This window comes from Periophthalmus magnuspinnatus, chromosome 7 (assembly GCF_009829125.3).
Source record: "Periophthalmus magnuspinnatus isolate fPerMag1 chromosome 7, fPerMag1.2.pri, whole genome shotgun sequence".
Classification (NCBI taxonomy): Eukaryota; Metazoa; Chordata; class Actinopteri; order Gobiiformes; family Gobiidae; genus Periophthalmus; species Periophthalmus magnuspinnatus.
The window spans coordinates 579,739-594,358 of record NC_047132.1 but is presented as its reverse complement, the minus strand read 5'-3'; the positions used below and the strand labels follow the sequence as shown (position 1 = coordinate 594,358).

At 43.8% G+C, this 14,620-nt stretch overlaps 1 protein-coding gene across 2 annotated transcripts in view; it reads left to right on the top strand.

Annotated features, from left to right (window-relative positions):
• The window catches only part of vps13d (vacuolar protein sorting 13 homolog D), a 43,241-nt gene extending 31,701 nt beyond the window's left edge, over positions 1-11,540 (top strand). For both annotated transcript variants that reach the window (XM_033969935.2, XM_055222864.1), the window contains exons 43-68: positions 156-306; positions 386-602; positions 717-964; positions 1,034-1,225; positions 2,386-2,512; positions 2,598-2,740; positions 2,843-2,973; positions 3,295-3,470; positions 3,561-3,684; positions 3,790-4,025; positions 4,446-4,539; positions 4,640-4,797; positions 4,874-4,982; positions 5,093-5,263; positions 5,413-5,511; positions 5,608-5,757; positions 6,730-6,879; positions 7,757-7,853; positions 7,944-8,092; positions 8,972-9,106; positions 9,500-9,667; positions 9,795-9,927; positions 10,014-10,209; positions 10,284-10,415; positions 10,583-10,823; positions 10,894-11,540. In XM_033969935.2, the coding sequence (XP_033825826.1) occupies positions 156-306; positions 386-602; positions 717-964; positions 1,034-1,225; positions 2,386-2,512; positions 2,598-2,740; positions 2,843-2,973; positions 3,295-3,470; positions 3,561-3,684; positions 3,790-4,025; positions 4,446-4,539; positions 4,640-4,797; positions 4,874-4,982; positions 5,093-5,263; positions 5,413-5,511; positions 5,608-5,757; positions 6,730-6,879; positions 7,757-7,853; positions 7,944-8,092; positions 8,972-9,106; positions 9,500-9,667; positions 9,795-9,927; positions 10,014-10,209; positions 10,284-10,415; positions 10,583-10,823; positions 10,894-11,025 (4,059 nt within the window). In that variant the 3' untranslated portion in view covers positions 11,026-11,540. The remainder of the gene's footprint in view (positions 1-155; positions 307-385; positions 603-716; positions 965-1,033; positions 1,226-2,385; positions 2,513-2,597; positions 2,741-2,842; positions 2,974-3,294; positions 3,471-3,560; positions 3,685-3,789; positions 4,026-4,445; positions 4,540-4,639; positions 4,798-4,873; positions 4,983-5,092; positions 5,264-5,412; positions 5,512-5,607; positions 5,758-6,729; positions 6,880-7,756; positions 7,854-7,943; positions 8,093-8,971; positions 9,107-9,499; positions 9,668-9,794; positions 9,928-10,013; positions 10,210-10,283; positions 10,416-10,582; positions 10,824-10,893) is intronic.
• The last annotated feature ends 3,080 nt before the right edge of the window (positions 11,541-14,620 follow it).

Genomic DNA, 14,620 nt, shown 5'->3' with positions numbered 1-14,620 from the left:
CATGCATAACTATGTTAATTATTGATACATATTTACATATACATCATTTGTTAGTGGGGCATTATTAATACTACTTTACCACCGCTATTTTTGTTTTAATACATTGAGACCATCTATACACCACATTAAAGACTGCACCCTTGTGTTCCCCAAAGTTCTCGGCTCTGCCCCCTGTGCGAGTGGTCTTTGCTATCACTATGGAGGGAAGTGCCAGGAAGGTGATCACAGTACGATCTGCCCTGATGGTGAAGAACAGACTGGACGTCCCTATGGAAGTGCGCCTGGACAGCCCGTCAGCCCCAGACAGTAATCTGACCCTGAACTAAAAACGGTTCTCCTGGGGGTTTATTGGTGAATTCATGACTAAAGTGCCTTTGTCTTTCAGAGCCAGTGGTCCTGCCTCCCATCCTGCCCAGTGAGGCCCTGGCTGTGCCTCTTCACCTGACCTCATGGCGGCTGCAGGCACGTCCCAAAGGCATGGGGCTGTTTTTCTGTAAGTTGCCCATACACTGGACCAGTGTGGAGCGCTCCGGAGAGCTGAGCAGCAGCCGAAGGGAGTGCCAGACTGCAGACTTTGAGGACTCAGAGAAGCGTAACTTCAGGTATTTGTCTTCTTCACTTGCATCCATATATACCAACCTTCTCCCTATCAATTCACACATAAAGTATATAAACTAGAAGCTGAACATTTGACCATGTTCATGCCTCTGTCCCAGATTTTGTGTTGTCATCAAAAAAGAGAACTATCCGGATCAGCAGCCAGCAAAGAGAGTTAGCGGTGGGCCTCAGCAGATCTATCGTCAGCCTGGACACACTGTCTACCTACTGCCCAATATGGTCCTGGTTAACCTGCTGCCCTGTGACGTCAACTTCTACATCAAGAGCACCCCCATTAAAGGGTGTCTGAAGCCAGGGAAGGAGGCTGTGCTACACTCTGCCGACACCTCTCAGAACATGGAGCTAGGTAAGTACTGAATGTGATGGCTGCCCTGCTTTAAACGTGCTGCAGTCTTTTATTTTTTGGCCTTTTTAGGTGTTCTGCTGGAGAACTTTTCTGTGTGTAAGGAGCTTCTAATCCCCCCCGGGACTCAGAACTATGTGGTGCGCATGAGGCTGTATGACAGTAACAAACGCCTGCTCTGCCTCACCATCCGTATCATTTTGAGGGCACAGGGGGCGCTCAAGATCCTCATCTCTGCTCCTTATTGGCTCATCAACAAAACAGGTAAGAGTCTGAGAAGTGGAATGGATTAGACTGGATGTTCTGTCTTCTACACTTCTAAAGAAGTCATATTTCTGATATTTATTTGTAGTAACTCCTACATAGATAGATCACATTTTGTTTATTGTAATAGCGATCAAATATGGATGCGTTTGTTATTAGATCATTTGACTCCATTGACTTCCTGCTCAAAACTGCATAACGTTTTCTATGCTAAGGGCTTGCTTCATCATAGCAAACAGCAGATTTAACTTTTAAAAAATAGATAAACAACATTGTAGCTCCTCAAGGACAACACTGCACACAGTTCTCAAGTACTGTAAAACTACAGGACAAATAAAACATTACAATTAGACACTCCCTCTTGCATTTGCTGATATACAAGTGCAAGATAAAATTCACTCGATGTGGCCTCCTGTCATCTGGATGACTTTAGGCAAAGGTGAGTCAATTTGCAAGTGCATTTTCTATCTACGCACATCATACAGCAATATAAGAACATTATAAATTTACAATTATAATATTTTTTAGCACTGATGCCTCAAATGCAAGAGCATCCGGGACTACTTAAATATGCATGAATGAATAATGTAATAATACAACAAGAATAAGATAATGATGAGGGGGACATCATTATAACAATGCTAAAAGCTTGCTTTAGCATAATATCTCTTCATTAAACAGGGTATATTATGCAAAATAGATGTATTTGGAGCTTTCTACCTTGTTATAATGTTCTTGTATCAAAAATATACAGGAAATGGGCCCTATCCAAGACCTCCTTATGGTTAGCTATAAGATTCTGTCCAGTGCTCAATCCAGAAGTCATCCATGCTCTCATGATAATTCTCCATAAGTATACAAAAGCATGATACTAAACACAACAACTTGACAAACCTGATGCGATGTGCAGTAGTTTCATTAGCGGGATGCACGCTGATTGTGTTATGTCACTCTGAAGAGGTAATGACTTAGCGCAGAGAGAAAATGGAGCGGAGACTCAGAGCATCAAAAACAAAAGTGACACTTATTAAAAATGATGATACATTGTTTCCAGTGAACATAGCATTTTCAAAACAATAAAAGGTAACATGGTGATCTAAACACGTTATGTGTTAGCACTTAATACCCGATAGAAGTCAATTTAATTTCTCCTTTTCCAGGTCTACCATTGATATTTCGTCAGGACAATGGGAAAACTGATGCGGCGGGTCAGTTTGAAGAGCATGAGCTGGCCCGGAGTCTCAGCCCGCTGCTGTTCTGTTACACTGACAAGGAGCAGCCTGCTATGTGCGTAACTCCTCTCTTCCACAGCACAACCTAATGTCCTAACTCAACCCAGCACAGTACACCTCATGTGTCCTGTCTGATCTAGGTGCACCATGCGCATTGGGAAAGGCATCCACCCTGATGGTGTTCCAGGCTGGTGCCAGGGATTCTCTCTGGATGGAGGTAGCGGCGTGCGGGCAGTCAAAGTCATTCAGCACGGCAACAGACCTGGACTCATCTATAATATCGGTGAGCAGCTGAATGCATGACATGGTCACAGTATATTATATATTTTGTGGCTGTTTGAAATCATCTGCATCAGATAGTAACTATAAATGCTTGTTTTTGCAGGTATAAGTGTGAGGAAGGGGAAAGGGCGCTACAGAGACACCCACATCGTGACCTTTGCCCCTCGCTACCTTCTGGACAACCGCTCCTCTCACAAACTGGCTTTTGCACAGAGGGAGTTTGCAAGAGGAAAGGTAAGGACACATCTGTCCACATAACTTTTGATGTAAAGCACACAGTGTATGTTTTCCAACAATAACATTAAAGTAATTCTTGGTAACAAAGTACCAAGCTTTAAAAAAATTAGGTGATACTTCACATTTATTTAGCAAAAAACTAAAGCATATCAATTGGGTGTTGTGACAGGAAAAAAACACTCCTGGCAGTCCCTCCTCGTCCCAAGCAAAATTTCAGATTGATAAGGGATAGAACTCAATTCAGAGAGCAACACAAGCGTTAACCAGGTTAGGTATAGCTGGGTTGTGGGAAAAAAAAAAATCCCTTGTGTGTTGTAGGGAACATTGAACCCGGACGGCTACATCTCCACTCTGCCTGGCTCCAGTGTAGTGTTCCACTGGCCTCGCAATGACTATGACCAGCTCCTGTGTGTGCGCCTCATGGACACACCCAACTGCACCTGGTCCGGGGGCTTTGAGATCAACAAGAATAAGTCCTTCCACATAAACATGAGGTCAGCCACTGTGGACTCATCCCACACACTCTTTATTCCTATTATGTAGGGCTGTGTGCGAGTGCTTCTTCTTTGTCTTCTCCATTACAGAGACACTTTGGGCAGCTGCTTCTTTCTGCGCACAGAGATCAGCCTTAAGGGAGCCACATATCAGATCTCCTTCAGCGACACGGACCAGCTGCCTCCACCATTCCGCATCCATAACATCTCTGAGGTAAGCCCCAGGTGGAAAAACTGGAACGACATCATGTTTGTAAAGGATTTTAGACTATTGGGGGTCATCATAGTCTCTTGTATTAATGGGAAACACTGCCTGCAGGTGCCCATCCAGTTTTGGCAGCATGGGGTGGCAGACATGAAGCTGCGCACAGAGGTGAAGGCCGGAGCACTGCTGGACTACGCCTGTGACGAGCCCACCCTGCCCCCCTATCTCAGCCTCACTGTCAAGGGGGCGGGCTCATCTGAGGTCACTGCTGATATGAACTTCTTCAGAGAGTACAATAAGCTCTACTATGAGAACTTTATCTACATCGCTGCTACTCACACGTTCTCACAGTACGAATCCTTTTTCTTTTCCTCCGTGTGCAAAGTTATAGGGTTGTTAGTTGATGATGTCACTTCTGGGTTCAACCAGAAACTTCACTGCTGATTTCTAGCTTTGTTTTTGTTTCTTATTCATCAAACAAGAAACGATTGCTTTCCAGATGCAAATGTTTAATCACAAATTATATCAAATATGTAACTAATGTAGTAATAATCTGTCATAACATAGGATTACCACCAGTGTGTGTATGTCACTAACTGCCGGTCACAGCTAAAGATAGCTTAGCCTAGCTTCTATAACCTCGTTTGTGAAAACAACTGTGAAATGTGTTCTCACAAAAAAAAAAATATATTATTTTCAAATCAGCTGAGGCCCAGAAATGACACACAACTCTGTTGGTTCAAACTCTAAATCCAGTGTTGTTGCAACAGGAATGTGGATGGGAGAAAAAAGCATCTTGTGAGCTGTGCTGAGCTTGTGCTCGATGTGGACACCAAGACACAGAGAGTTATTCTGAAACAGAAGGTACAGGCTAGTTTCTCTTCAATGGCTCAAGAAGCAGGAAAGACTTCTCTTTAAATCTGAAAGGATTAATAGTTAAGACCTAACTGCCTTTGTTTGTCAGGAGCCAGGAAAGCGCTCCCAGCTCTGGAGGATGACAGGGACTGGCATGTTATGTCATGAAGGCTCCTCCCCTCCACAGAGCAAGCCCGCCCAGCCCCGGCCCCTGGACTCCTCCCTGGTGCTGGACATTGCTGGTTTGGCTGCTGTTACTGACAACAGGTGAGTTTAAATCCGGAGTTGATATATTTCTGAGATAGTCTCAGTACAAAGAGAGTCACAGGGCAGTCTGTTCCAGTTATGAGCCTCTGATGCTGAGGAGGCCGGACTCTCGCCGCAGCACCACCCAGACCTGGTACTTCAGCTCGGGCATGCTCACCTGTGGCCTGCCCCGTCTTGTGGTTCAGGTGGGCTCTCCATATTAGACAAATAATTCTCACAAATTATATTCAATGCTGCTTTATAATCTGTTAGCATGGCTTGGACTAATTTAGAGTGCTCTTTTGTGCTTTGTCAGGTCAAAGGTGGCGTTGCAGGTCTGTATGACGGAGCAGAGGTGGTTCTAGGCCCAGACTCGGGCCTCCAGGCTCCGAGCCCAGAGCAGCAGTTCATCAACCAGAAGATGAGACCTGGTTCTGGGGTGCTGTCTGTGCAGGTGCTCCCAGACGGACCCACCCGTGTCCTCCAGGTAGGGTCTCACACAGCCTAAGGCTTTGTGTTCAGAGTGAAGCCCAGACACCCATGTTATTATATTTGATGCATGTTTTCCCTCATATCCTTTGGACACATAGTATAGTGGTTCTGTCCTATAGAAGTTGTGTCTTCTCCTGTGTGTAGATCAGTGATAACTTCCGCCGCAGCATGTCAGGCTCCCCCACCACAGAGCTGGAGTCGGACAAGGAAGAGAAGCTCAAGGAGGTGGAGCAGGAGCTGGAGGTACAGGAGGCACTGTAAAATCACTCTTTACTTACTGTAGTGTACTATGTTTGGAGGAGGCCGTGATGGACCCAAGCACATGCTGTCTGTGTGCAGGTGCTGGTGAACTTAGACGATGGGGTGGGGGTGTCCCTGGTCAACAGGGTGCCAGAGGAGCTTGTCTTCACCACACTGTGTGGGATCAACGTCCACTTCACCAGGACTGCAGCTAATGAGGTCTTAGAGCTCAGCATCCAGAGCATTCAGGTGAGTGCACTCTCCTTTTTGACACTGACTCAAGGATCTGTTCTGAGGATGTGTTCATATGAATACAGCATTTGGCATTGTATAGATAAGGCCGTTTGATATCTGCAACAGCAGATTAATCAGTTGTAAAGGGTCAGTGAAATGGCCATCAACTATTTTAAGTACTCACATGAACTATTAAATGAGGAGTTTTTATTACCAGGTCAAAGCCATAAATCCATAGAAATGGTAATAGACCATATGCAAATGTATATCTAACCAAAAATCAATAATACAAGAAGTAACAAACTATTGCTTTGTTTTTATTTTCATTTTAAAAATTAGATATCTGTCTTACAACTGTCTTACTAGAAATTGACAAATAATCATCATTAATGCTTTATCAAAATACAACTTTAGTTCCTCCCCAAAACTGGACACACATGTTTGTACAACAATAAATCTTTTGAACTGTGAAGCTTCAAGGGTTGGATTGAAAACATCGTGCAACTGCATGAATATTCCAAAACATGGATTATTATGTATCTTATCCCAAGTTAAAATGCAGTGTTCCTCTCATGAGTCAAGGCTATTTACTATTGTTATTAAAGGCGCTGTACCAGATTTATACTGTATTAAAAATGTGAAAAACAGAACAAGTTCATTTTATATTCTGAGCATCACAATTATTCACCATGATGAGTTTATAAGCTTTTCACAGCTCTCAGAGATCAATGAGGAGTTTTGCAGTGATGGTAATGTTAAAAAAAAACTAGCACGCTAATACGCACTTCCAGACTATAAAATGCTTTATAATTAGATTCAGACTGCCCCAGTACATCTGTACTGCTCCGGGGAGACAAATTTAGACAAATAAATGGGGAGAAGATCAGTACAGGCTCTTTAATGGTGCATTATTTCCCTCAGTGTTTCTATTTGTTCATTGAAGTCAAGAATATTGATTAGTTGTGGGTGTGCATATGTGTGTGTCAGGTGGACAACCAGCTACTGGGCACCACTCACCCGGTCATGCTGTGTGTGAGCCCCACCTCTGGGGACAGCAGTGTGACAGACACAGGGGATGCCCTCCAGGTCAACTCTGTCAAAGTGCCCAGTACTCGGCAGCTCACCCAGCTCTTCAAGGTGATACACTCTGCTACACTCACATATTAGGCATTAGAAAAGTCGATAAATAATAGCCCTGTGCATGGACCTTTGTATTATCAGTGATTTTATCATTACAGAAATTGACAAATATTATAATTTATCATTCTCATTTTGGATTAATTGATTGATAAATATCCAAGAAAGTTAATTTCAATAATTTCATAACCTTTAGTGCCTTTAGTGCCAACTCTACACTACCAGTCAAAAGTCTATCCTCTCAAGTTTATTTATAAAGCACAGTTAAAAACAACTACAGCTGCCCGAAGTGCTGTACAAAGGTTATATAAAGTGCAAATCTTACAGAACAAAACATACAAAAACACAATAAAACAATGCAGTGCAAAAGTTCTGCTCAGCTTGTGTTAAAAGCCAGTGCATACAAATGAGTTTTCAACAAAAATTAAAATAAGAGAAATGTGCTCTTATTTCCTGGTGGCTGTGAGCATGCGCGCCGCAGTTTGGACTAACTGTAAGCAGTTGATCCAACCCAGGATATAGATAGGATAACTATCTAAAACAACACCAAGATTGGTGACAGTCGCAATTCAAAGACCTTCAATACCACAATAATTTGGACATTTATGTTGTTTCCTTATTTCCATGACAATTTACATTGTAGATTCTCACTGAAGGCATCAAAACTATGAATGAACATGCGAGATGTAGTAAACAAAAACGTGTGACTTAAAACTTGTTTTATGTTTGAGATTCTTCAAAATAGCCTTTACCCTTTGCTTTGATTAGTGCTTTGCACACTCTTAACATTCCACTAATTAACCCTGACATGGCAGAAGACTTCATCATGCAGCTCACTGAGAGCAGGCCAAGGGTAACGGTATTCCTCTGTCCACAGCACTTAATGGTGACCACTCGTCGCTTCACTGTGATCGTGGAGGAGAAGCTGCTGCTCAAATTGCTGCATTTCTTTGGATATGGGGAGACAGAGGCCGGTGCGTTATCAGAGTGTTCAGAGTGTTCAGAGTGTTCAGAGTGTATAGATGTCTGTGAGCATCAATAGGCTCATACACACTTCTTTACAGAGCTGGAGAGACTGGACGAGAACATCCACGAGAAGCCCAATGAGAATGCCGGACCACCCACGCGATACTACTTTGAGAACCTGAAGATCAGCCTCCCACAGATCAAACTCAGTGTCTTTACCTCTCACAAACTGCCTCTTGATCTCAAGGTAGGGCCAGAACTGTAGGTAGGAACACAAATGAAAAGGTTTATCCAAACATTGGTAGTCTATACAGTACTCAATTGCAATAGATTAATTGCGTAAGCTGAATATGAGAAATCTGGAATGCATCATCAATGTTGTTTTATGGTTTCTGAAAACGTTACATTATTTCAAAGGTGATATGTGGAATAGAACACAATTCAGAAACAACTAGAGATAGACTGAAAAAACCTCTTCAGAGAGAGTCTTGCTGGATCTATACTCTCAAAGCTACTCAGTTTCCAGGCTTCAATGGAGGAATTAGATTATTCCCTCTTCCTTTAAAACCACATGTTTTAAACATATGGAAAGAATTATAAATCAATGCCTATTTTTTTTTACATAGCATATTTTCATTAATGTTTTTAAGAAAGTTGTCGAATTGTTATTGACACGAATGTGAACATGAAGTATGTATAGTTTAAATATCTTGTTAAGAACTAAACTCTGCTCGGCCTACATGTTCCATGATGCACTAGATGACTGTGTGCCAGCCCACTTTGATCATGTGACCTATACCTACAACTTTAAATCTGCTGTGACTGCCATTTTGAGTTTGCCCAGATGAAGGCCGAAGGGCCAAAACGCTTTGGCGTGATTTTAACTTTATCTGCCATGTGGTAATAAAGGCTTTTCATTATTTTGTATTTTTGAGTGCCTCAGTTTTTTTCATCTTTGTTTTTGAGACTGGTACCTATACTGAAGAGCACAATTTTGCACCTCTACACATCTAATTAAAACTTCTGTCGATCCTTTTTTGATCATTTTGACAGTAAAATGTATAAACGTTGCATTTATTGTAAAAGGTCATCAACAACCATACCAACTCCTGTCCTGATTTTGCAGGCTCTCAAAGGCACTCTGGGCTTCCCTCTGATCCGCTTTGAAGATGCAGTCATCAACATGTACCCCTTCACCCGAGTGCACCCGTACGAGACCCAGGAGACCCTTATCAATGATATCCTCAAGCACTTCAGAGAGGTATGCCCACTACTGGTCACATCAACAATAATATAGGCATTTTTTAAAATAATTTTTTCATAAATATTGATATTTGAAGGTACAGTATGCAACTTTCTGGAGGTGGTAAATCACCTGCGTGATTCCATAGAAATAGAAAGTTAAATCCATACTATGGAACATTCTCCATGGAGGTTTCATACCATATTGAGAAGATTAAAGCCAAATGAACATTTCCATAAAAACAGGCAGGAGGAGGCCCTCCTCCAGGCAAAATAAGAGTCAGATTTGTGGAGATGGAAGTGTGCTCACAGAGTGCATGTTTTTTAGTGCAATAAAAATATTAAAAATGAAAAAAAAAAGTGAGACAAACAGTATGCTTCCCTTACCCTCGTGGCTGTGTGTGCTGGACAGGAGCTGCTGAGCCAGGCTGCACAGATCCTGGGCTCAGTGGACTTCCTGGGGAACCCCATGGGCCTCCTCAATGATGTCACTGAGGGCGTGTCCGAGCTCATCAAATATGGCAACGTAGGAGGCCTCATCCGGAATGTCACCCATGGAGTCTCCAACTCTGCTGCTAAAGTAAGCACACTTTTATATCCTAATCTTTAGAATCGTGACAGAAATTATAGCACTAAAGCCACATCAGAATGTTTTTAGAGAAAGAAGATGACTGCAAACTCACCATTGAGGCTTTGTGTGTGGTCAGTTTGCAGGGACTCTCTCGGATGGCCTAGGGAAGACCATGGACAACAGGCACCAGAGTGAAAGGGAGTATATCCGCTATCATGGGGCCACCAGTGGAGAGCACCTGGTGGCAGGTATCCATGGACTGGCTCATGGTATGTCCTCTGGGTCATTTTAAGTCCTAGTGTAAGCACTAGGCTTACAGTTCTATCCTCACTGCTTGTGTTTTGCTACTCCTCAGGGATCATCGGAGGCATGACCAGCATCATCACATCCACAGTGGAGGGGGTGAAGACAGAGGGAGGAGTGAGTGGGTTCTTCTCTGGTTTAGGGAAGGGCCTGGTTGGGACGGTGACCAAGCCCGTGGCTGGAGCTCTGGACTTTGCTTCTGAAACAGCACAGACAGTCCGGGACATGGCCAGCCTCAGTAACCACAGGTGGGTCTCACCTTACCTGGTTACAAATTTGATTCAATCTATTTTAGTGTGTCATTGTATTTTCTTTTGTCCAGATTGAACGTGCAGCGCGTCAGGAAGCCTCGCTGTTGTAAGGGCCCCCAAGGCCTGTTGCCCCGATACTCTGCCACACAGGCCGAGGGACAGGAGCAGCTCCTCCAGCTCACCGACAACATCCACTCAGAGTTGTAGGTGTCTCTCTTGCAGAGCTGATTCAGAATCAATTTGTATGGTCTTTATCATAAGAACACAACATTTAGTTTAGAGCATCAAACCCTGTATAGTAATGCTTTTAAGTGTAATGCTGTAAAGTTGTGTCAGTCTCCAGGGGCTCAGTCTGTGTTCTCTTTGTCAGCTTCATCGCTGTGGAACCCATAGACACGTACTGCGTGCTCATCTCCTCTAAAGTGGTGTACTTCCTGAAGCCGGGGGAATACGTCGACAGGGAGGCCATTTTCCTGGAGGTCAAGTATGACGATCTGTACCACTGCCTGGTCTCCAAGGACCACGGCAAAGTCTATGTGCAGCTCACCAAGAAGGCAGAGAGCACCAGCAGCGGAGTGGCTATTCCTGGGGCCTCTCATCAAAAACCTATGGTGAGATGTCAGCTGTGCTGCATGTTAGCTGAAATATACAATGTTTATTTATCTGTGTGCTTCTTTGCAGGTCCATGTCAACAGTGAAAATTTGGCTATAAAAATCTCTCAAGAAATCAATTATGCCAAGAGCCTGTACTATGAACAGCAGCTAATGCTTCCCGCCTCAGAAAATGAGGACTGCCTGCTGCTGGACTCCTGAGGCAATGGCACTGTTGTCTCCTTATGTGCTTTCATGTTTGACTAAATCAAGTGCAAATAAGTCTGTGCCCACAGGGTCATTGGCCTGGGGCAGACGAAGCAGAGGCACACATATGCAAATGTGTATTTAGGTGTATATCTACTGAATGATGATGTGTCTATGATGGCAAATATTTGTTATAAATAATTTTATGAACAGATGCTAATGTAAATATTTCTAGTTTCTAAATACTCTACAGCAGTGTACATACTGTATTATGAGCTCAAGTGCTATTTTGTGTATTATAGAATATTGTGTGACTGCACTGATCAGTGATCATGTAGAGAGGACACATGGACACTGCTTTAATAAAGAACACAAGCACACCTCACGCCTGGTGCATTTCTCTGAGCTCATATTGTTTAGCCGCACACTTGTGTTACACTTGTGTGTAAAATGTGAAAAAGTTGGTACAATAATCATTATGGCTCTGGTAAGGTGTGAAATGAATGTTCATGGACATAAACAATAAGAAATCCGCCAAGTTGCTTGTGTCATTTGGGTGCAGTATTATTATTATTTGAAACCTGATGCAAGTGCACCCCCTAGTGTTCACACCTAGTCTTATGTTGCAACCTTGACTTTTTGCATATAAAACAATCACTACTTTCACAATCTCGTCTTGTCAGTGTGCAGTTTGTAGATTTATTTAGGAATACAACTGCTCTGTGTTTTACAAAAGTTTTCAATGTATTGAATCTTTTAAAGGCAAGAAAAAAAATTCCACTTACAAGAGAGGTCTTGTTCACGAGTGAGGGACAGATGGAGCGTGAGATTGACAGGCAGATCGGTGCAGCATCTGCAGTGATGTGGTCGCTGTATCAGACCATGGTAAAGATGGAGCTGAACCGGAAGGCAAAGCTCTCGATTTACCGATCAGTCTACATTCCTACCCTCACCTATGACTGACTTGCTTAATGACTGAAAGGACAAGATCGCGGACACAAGCGGCCAAAATGAGTTTCCTCTGCAGGGTGGCTGAGCGCTCCCTTAGAGATAGGAGCTCAGTCACACGGGAGGAGCTTGGAGTAGAGCCGCTACTCCTCCACGTTGAGAGGAGCCAGTTGAGGTGGCTTGAGCATCTATTCAGGATGCCTCCGGGATGCCTCGCTAGGGAGATGTTCCAGGCATGTCCCACTGGTAACAGGCCCCAGGGAAGACCCAGGACACGCTGGAGGGACTATGTCTCTCGGCTGGCCTGGGAACACCTTGGGGTCCTCCCGGAGGAGCTGGAGGAAGTGTGTGTGGAGAGGGAAGTCTGGGCCTCCCTGCTGAAACTGCTGCCTCCGTGACCCAGCCCTGGATATAGCGGAAGAAAATGGATGGATGGAAGAGAGACTATAGTTCTTTCACTCTCCTATGGTCTGTTACCCATATTATTGTCATTAACATGAAAAGCAACTGTACTGATCAATATTGACTGCTTGAATATTAAACTATGGTTAAAGTGACATTTAAACTAAAATGATTAATTATGAATAGCTTAGACTGACGGATTTATTTTAATATTATTTTTTATTTTTATTTTTTTTAAATGACAACACTACTACAAACTAAACTACTACATAACCACAATAATTCACTAAAAACAGTTTTATTACATGACAATATCAAATGTACAAACATCTGGGTCTTGCTAATGTGTTGTAGCATATTACCTCATTGGACAAAGAGCCTCTGCATCATCTACTGCAAACAAGACCAGAGGAGGCCTGGGAGAACTTCGAGATTTCCTCAAATCTTAATGTTGTTCTCCAGCGCTGCATTTTCCTGTAGGCTTGTCCTGACTCTTGCACGCACATCGAAGAGTTAATTAGTACTGCTTCAATCCAATACACAGGAACATTTCTCTGTGCACTGACAAATAATGCATGTAACTTCACCACTGTGTACCACTTCTAGTGTGTGAGGCCTGACATTAAATCACAGTATGGAATTCAATTGATCCATTTAGCATCTTTTCATCACAGAAGTTTTCATTTCTAAAAATATAAAAAATAACATATCCATAAAGACAAGCAGACCCACCATCAGAAACGTTTCACAGTGCAACTTTAATCACACACTGGGAGACAGGTAATTATACCTTACTGGTATAAAAAGGGTCAAACTCTCCTGCTGCCTGAACTACACACATTATGGCAGGATTGGGGCTTGATTTTAGCCCATCTCTCATTTCTGAAGACCAATGAGCTGTTTGACACCAAACCTCTGAGGGTTTGTGAGGCGGATCCTCTCAAATCCACCTCACAAACCCTCCTCTCAAACCCTCTTCTTAAACCCTCCTCACACACCCTTCTCACAAACCCTCCTCTTAAACCCTCCTCTCAAACCCTCCTCCTCACAAACCCTCCTCTCAAACCCTCCTCTCAAACCCTCTTCTTAAACCCTCCTCACACACCCTTCTCACAAACCCTTCTCTTAAACCCTCCTCACACACCCTCCTCACAAACCCTCCTCTCAAACCCTCCTCCTCACAAACCCTTCTCTCTCATACCCTCCTCACAAACCCTCTTCTTAAACCCTCCTCTCAAACCCTCCTCTCAAACCCTCTTCTTAAACCCTCCTCACACACCCTCCTCACAAACCCTCCTCTCAAACCCTCCTCCTCACAAACCCTTCTCTCTCATACCCTCCTCACAAACCCTCTTCTTAAACCCTCCTCTCAAACCCTCCTCTCAAACCCTCTTCTTAAACCCTCCTCACACACCCTCCTCACAAACCCTCCTCTCAAACCCTCCTCACAAACCCTCTTCTTAAACCCTCCTCACAAACCCTCCTCTCAAACCCTCCTCCTCACAAACCCTTCTCTCTCATACCCTCCTCACAAACCCTCTTCTTAAACCCTCCTCTCAAACCCTCCTCTCAAACCCTCTTCTTAAACCCTCCTCACAAACCCTCCTCTCAAACCCTCCTCCTCATAAACCCTCCTCTCACAAACCCTCCTACTCTCAAACCCTCCTCACATTCCCTCCTCCTCACAAGCCCTTCTCTCAAGCCCTCCTCTCAAACCCTCTTCTTAAACCCTCCTCACACACCCTCCTCTCAAACCCTCCTCCTCACAAAGCCTCCTCTCAAACCCTCCTCTCAAACCCTCTTCTTAAACCCTCCTCACACACCCTCCTCACAAACCCTCCTCTCAAACCCTCCTCCTCACAAACCCTTCTCTCTCATACCCTCCTCACAAACCCTCTTCTTAAACCCTCCTCTCAAACCCTCCTCTCAAACCCTCTTCTTAAACCCTCCTCACAAACCCTCCTCTCAAACCCTTCTCCTCTCAAACCCTCCTCCTCATAAACCCTCCTCTCACAAACCCTCCTACTCTCAAACCCTCCTCACATTCCCTCCTCCTCACAAGCCCTTCTCTCAAGCCCTCCTCTCAAACCCTCTTCTTAAACCCTCCTCACACACCCTCCTCTCAAACCCTCCTCCTCACAAACCCTTCTCTCTCATACCCTCCTCACAAACCCTCTTCACAAACCCTCTTCTTAAACCCTCCTCTCAAAACCTCCTCTCAAACCCTCTTCTTAAACCCTCCTCACAAACCCTCCTCTCA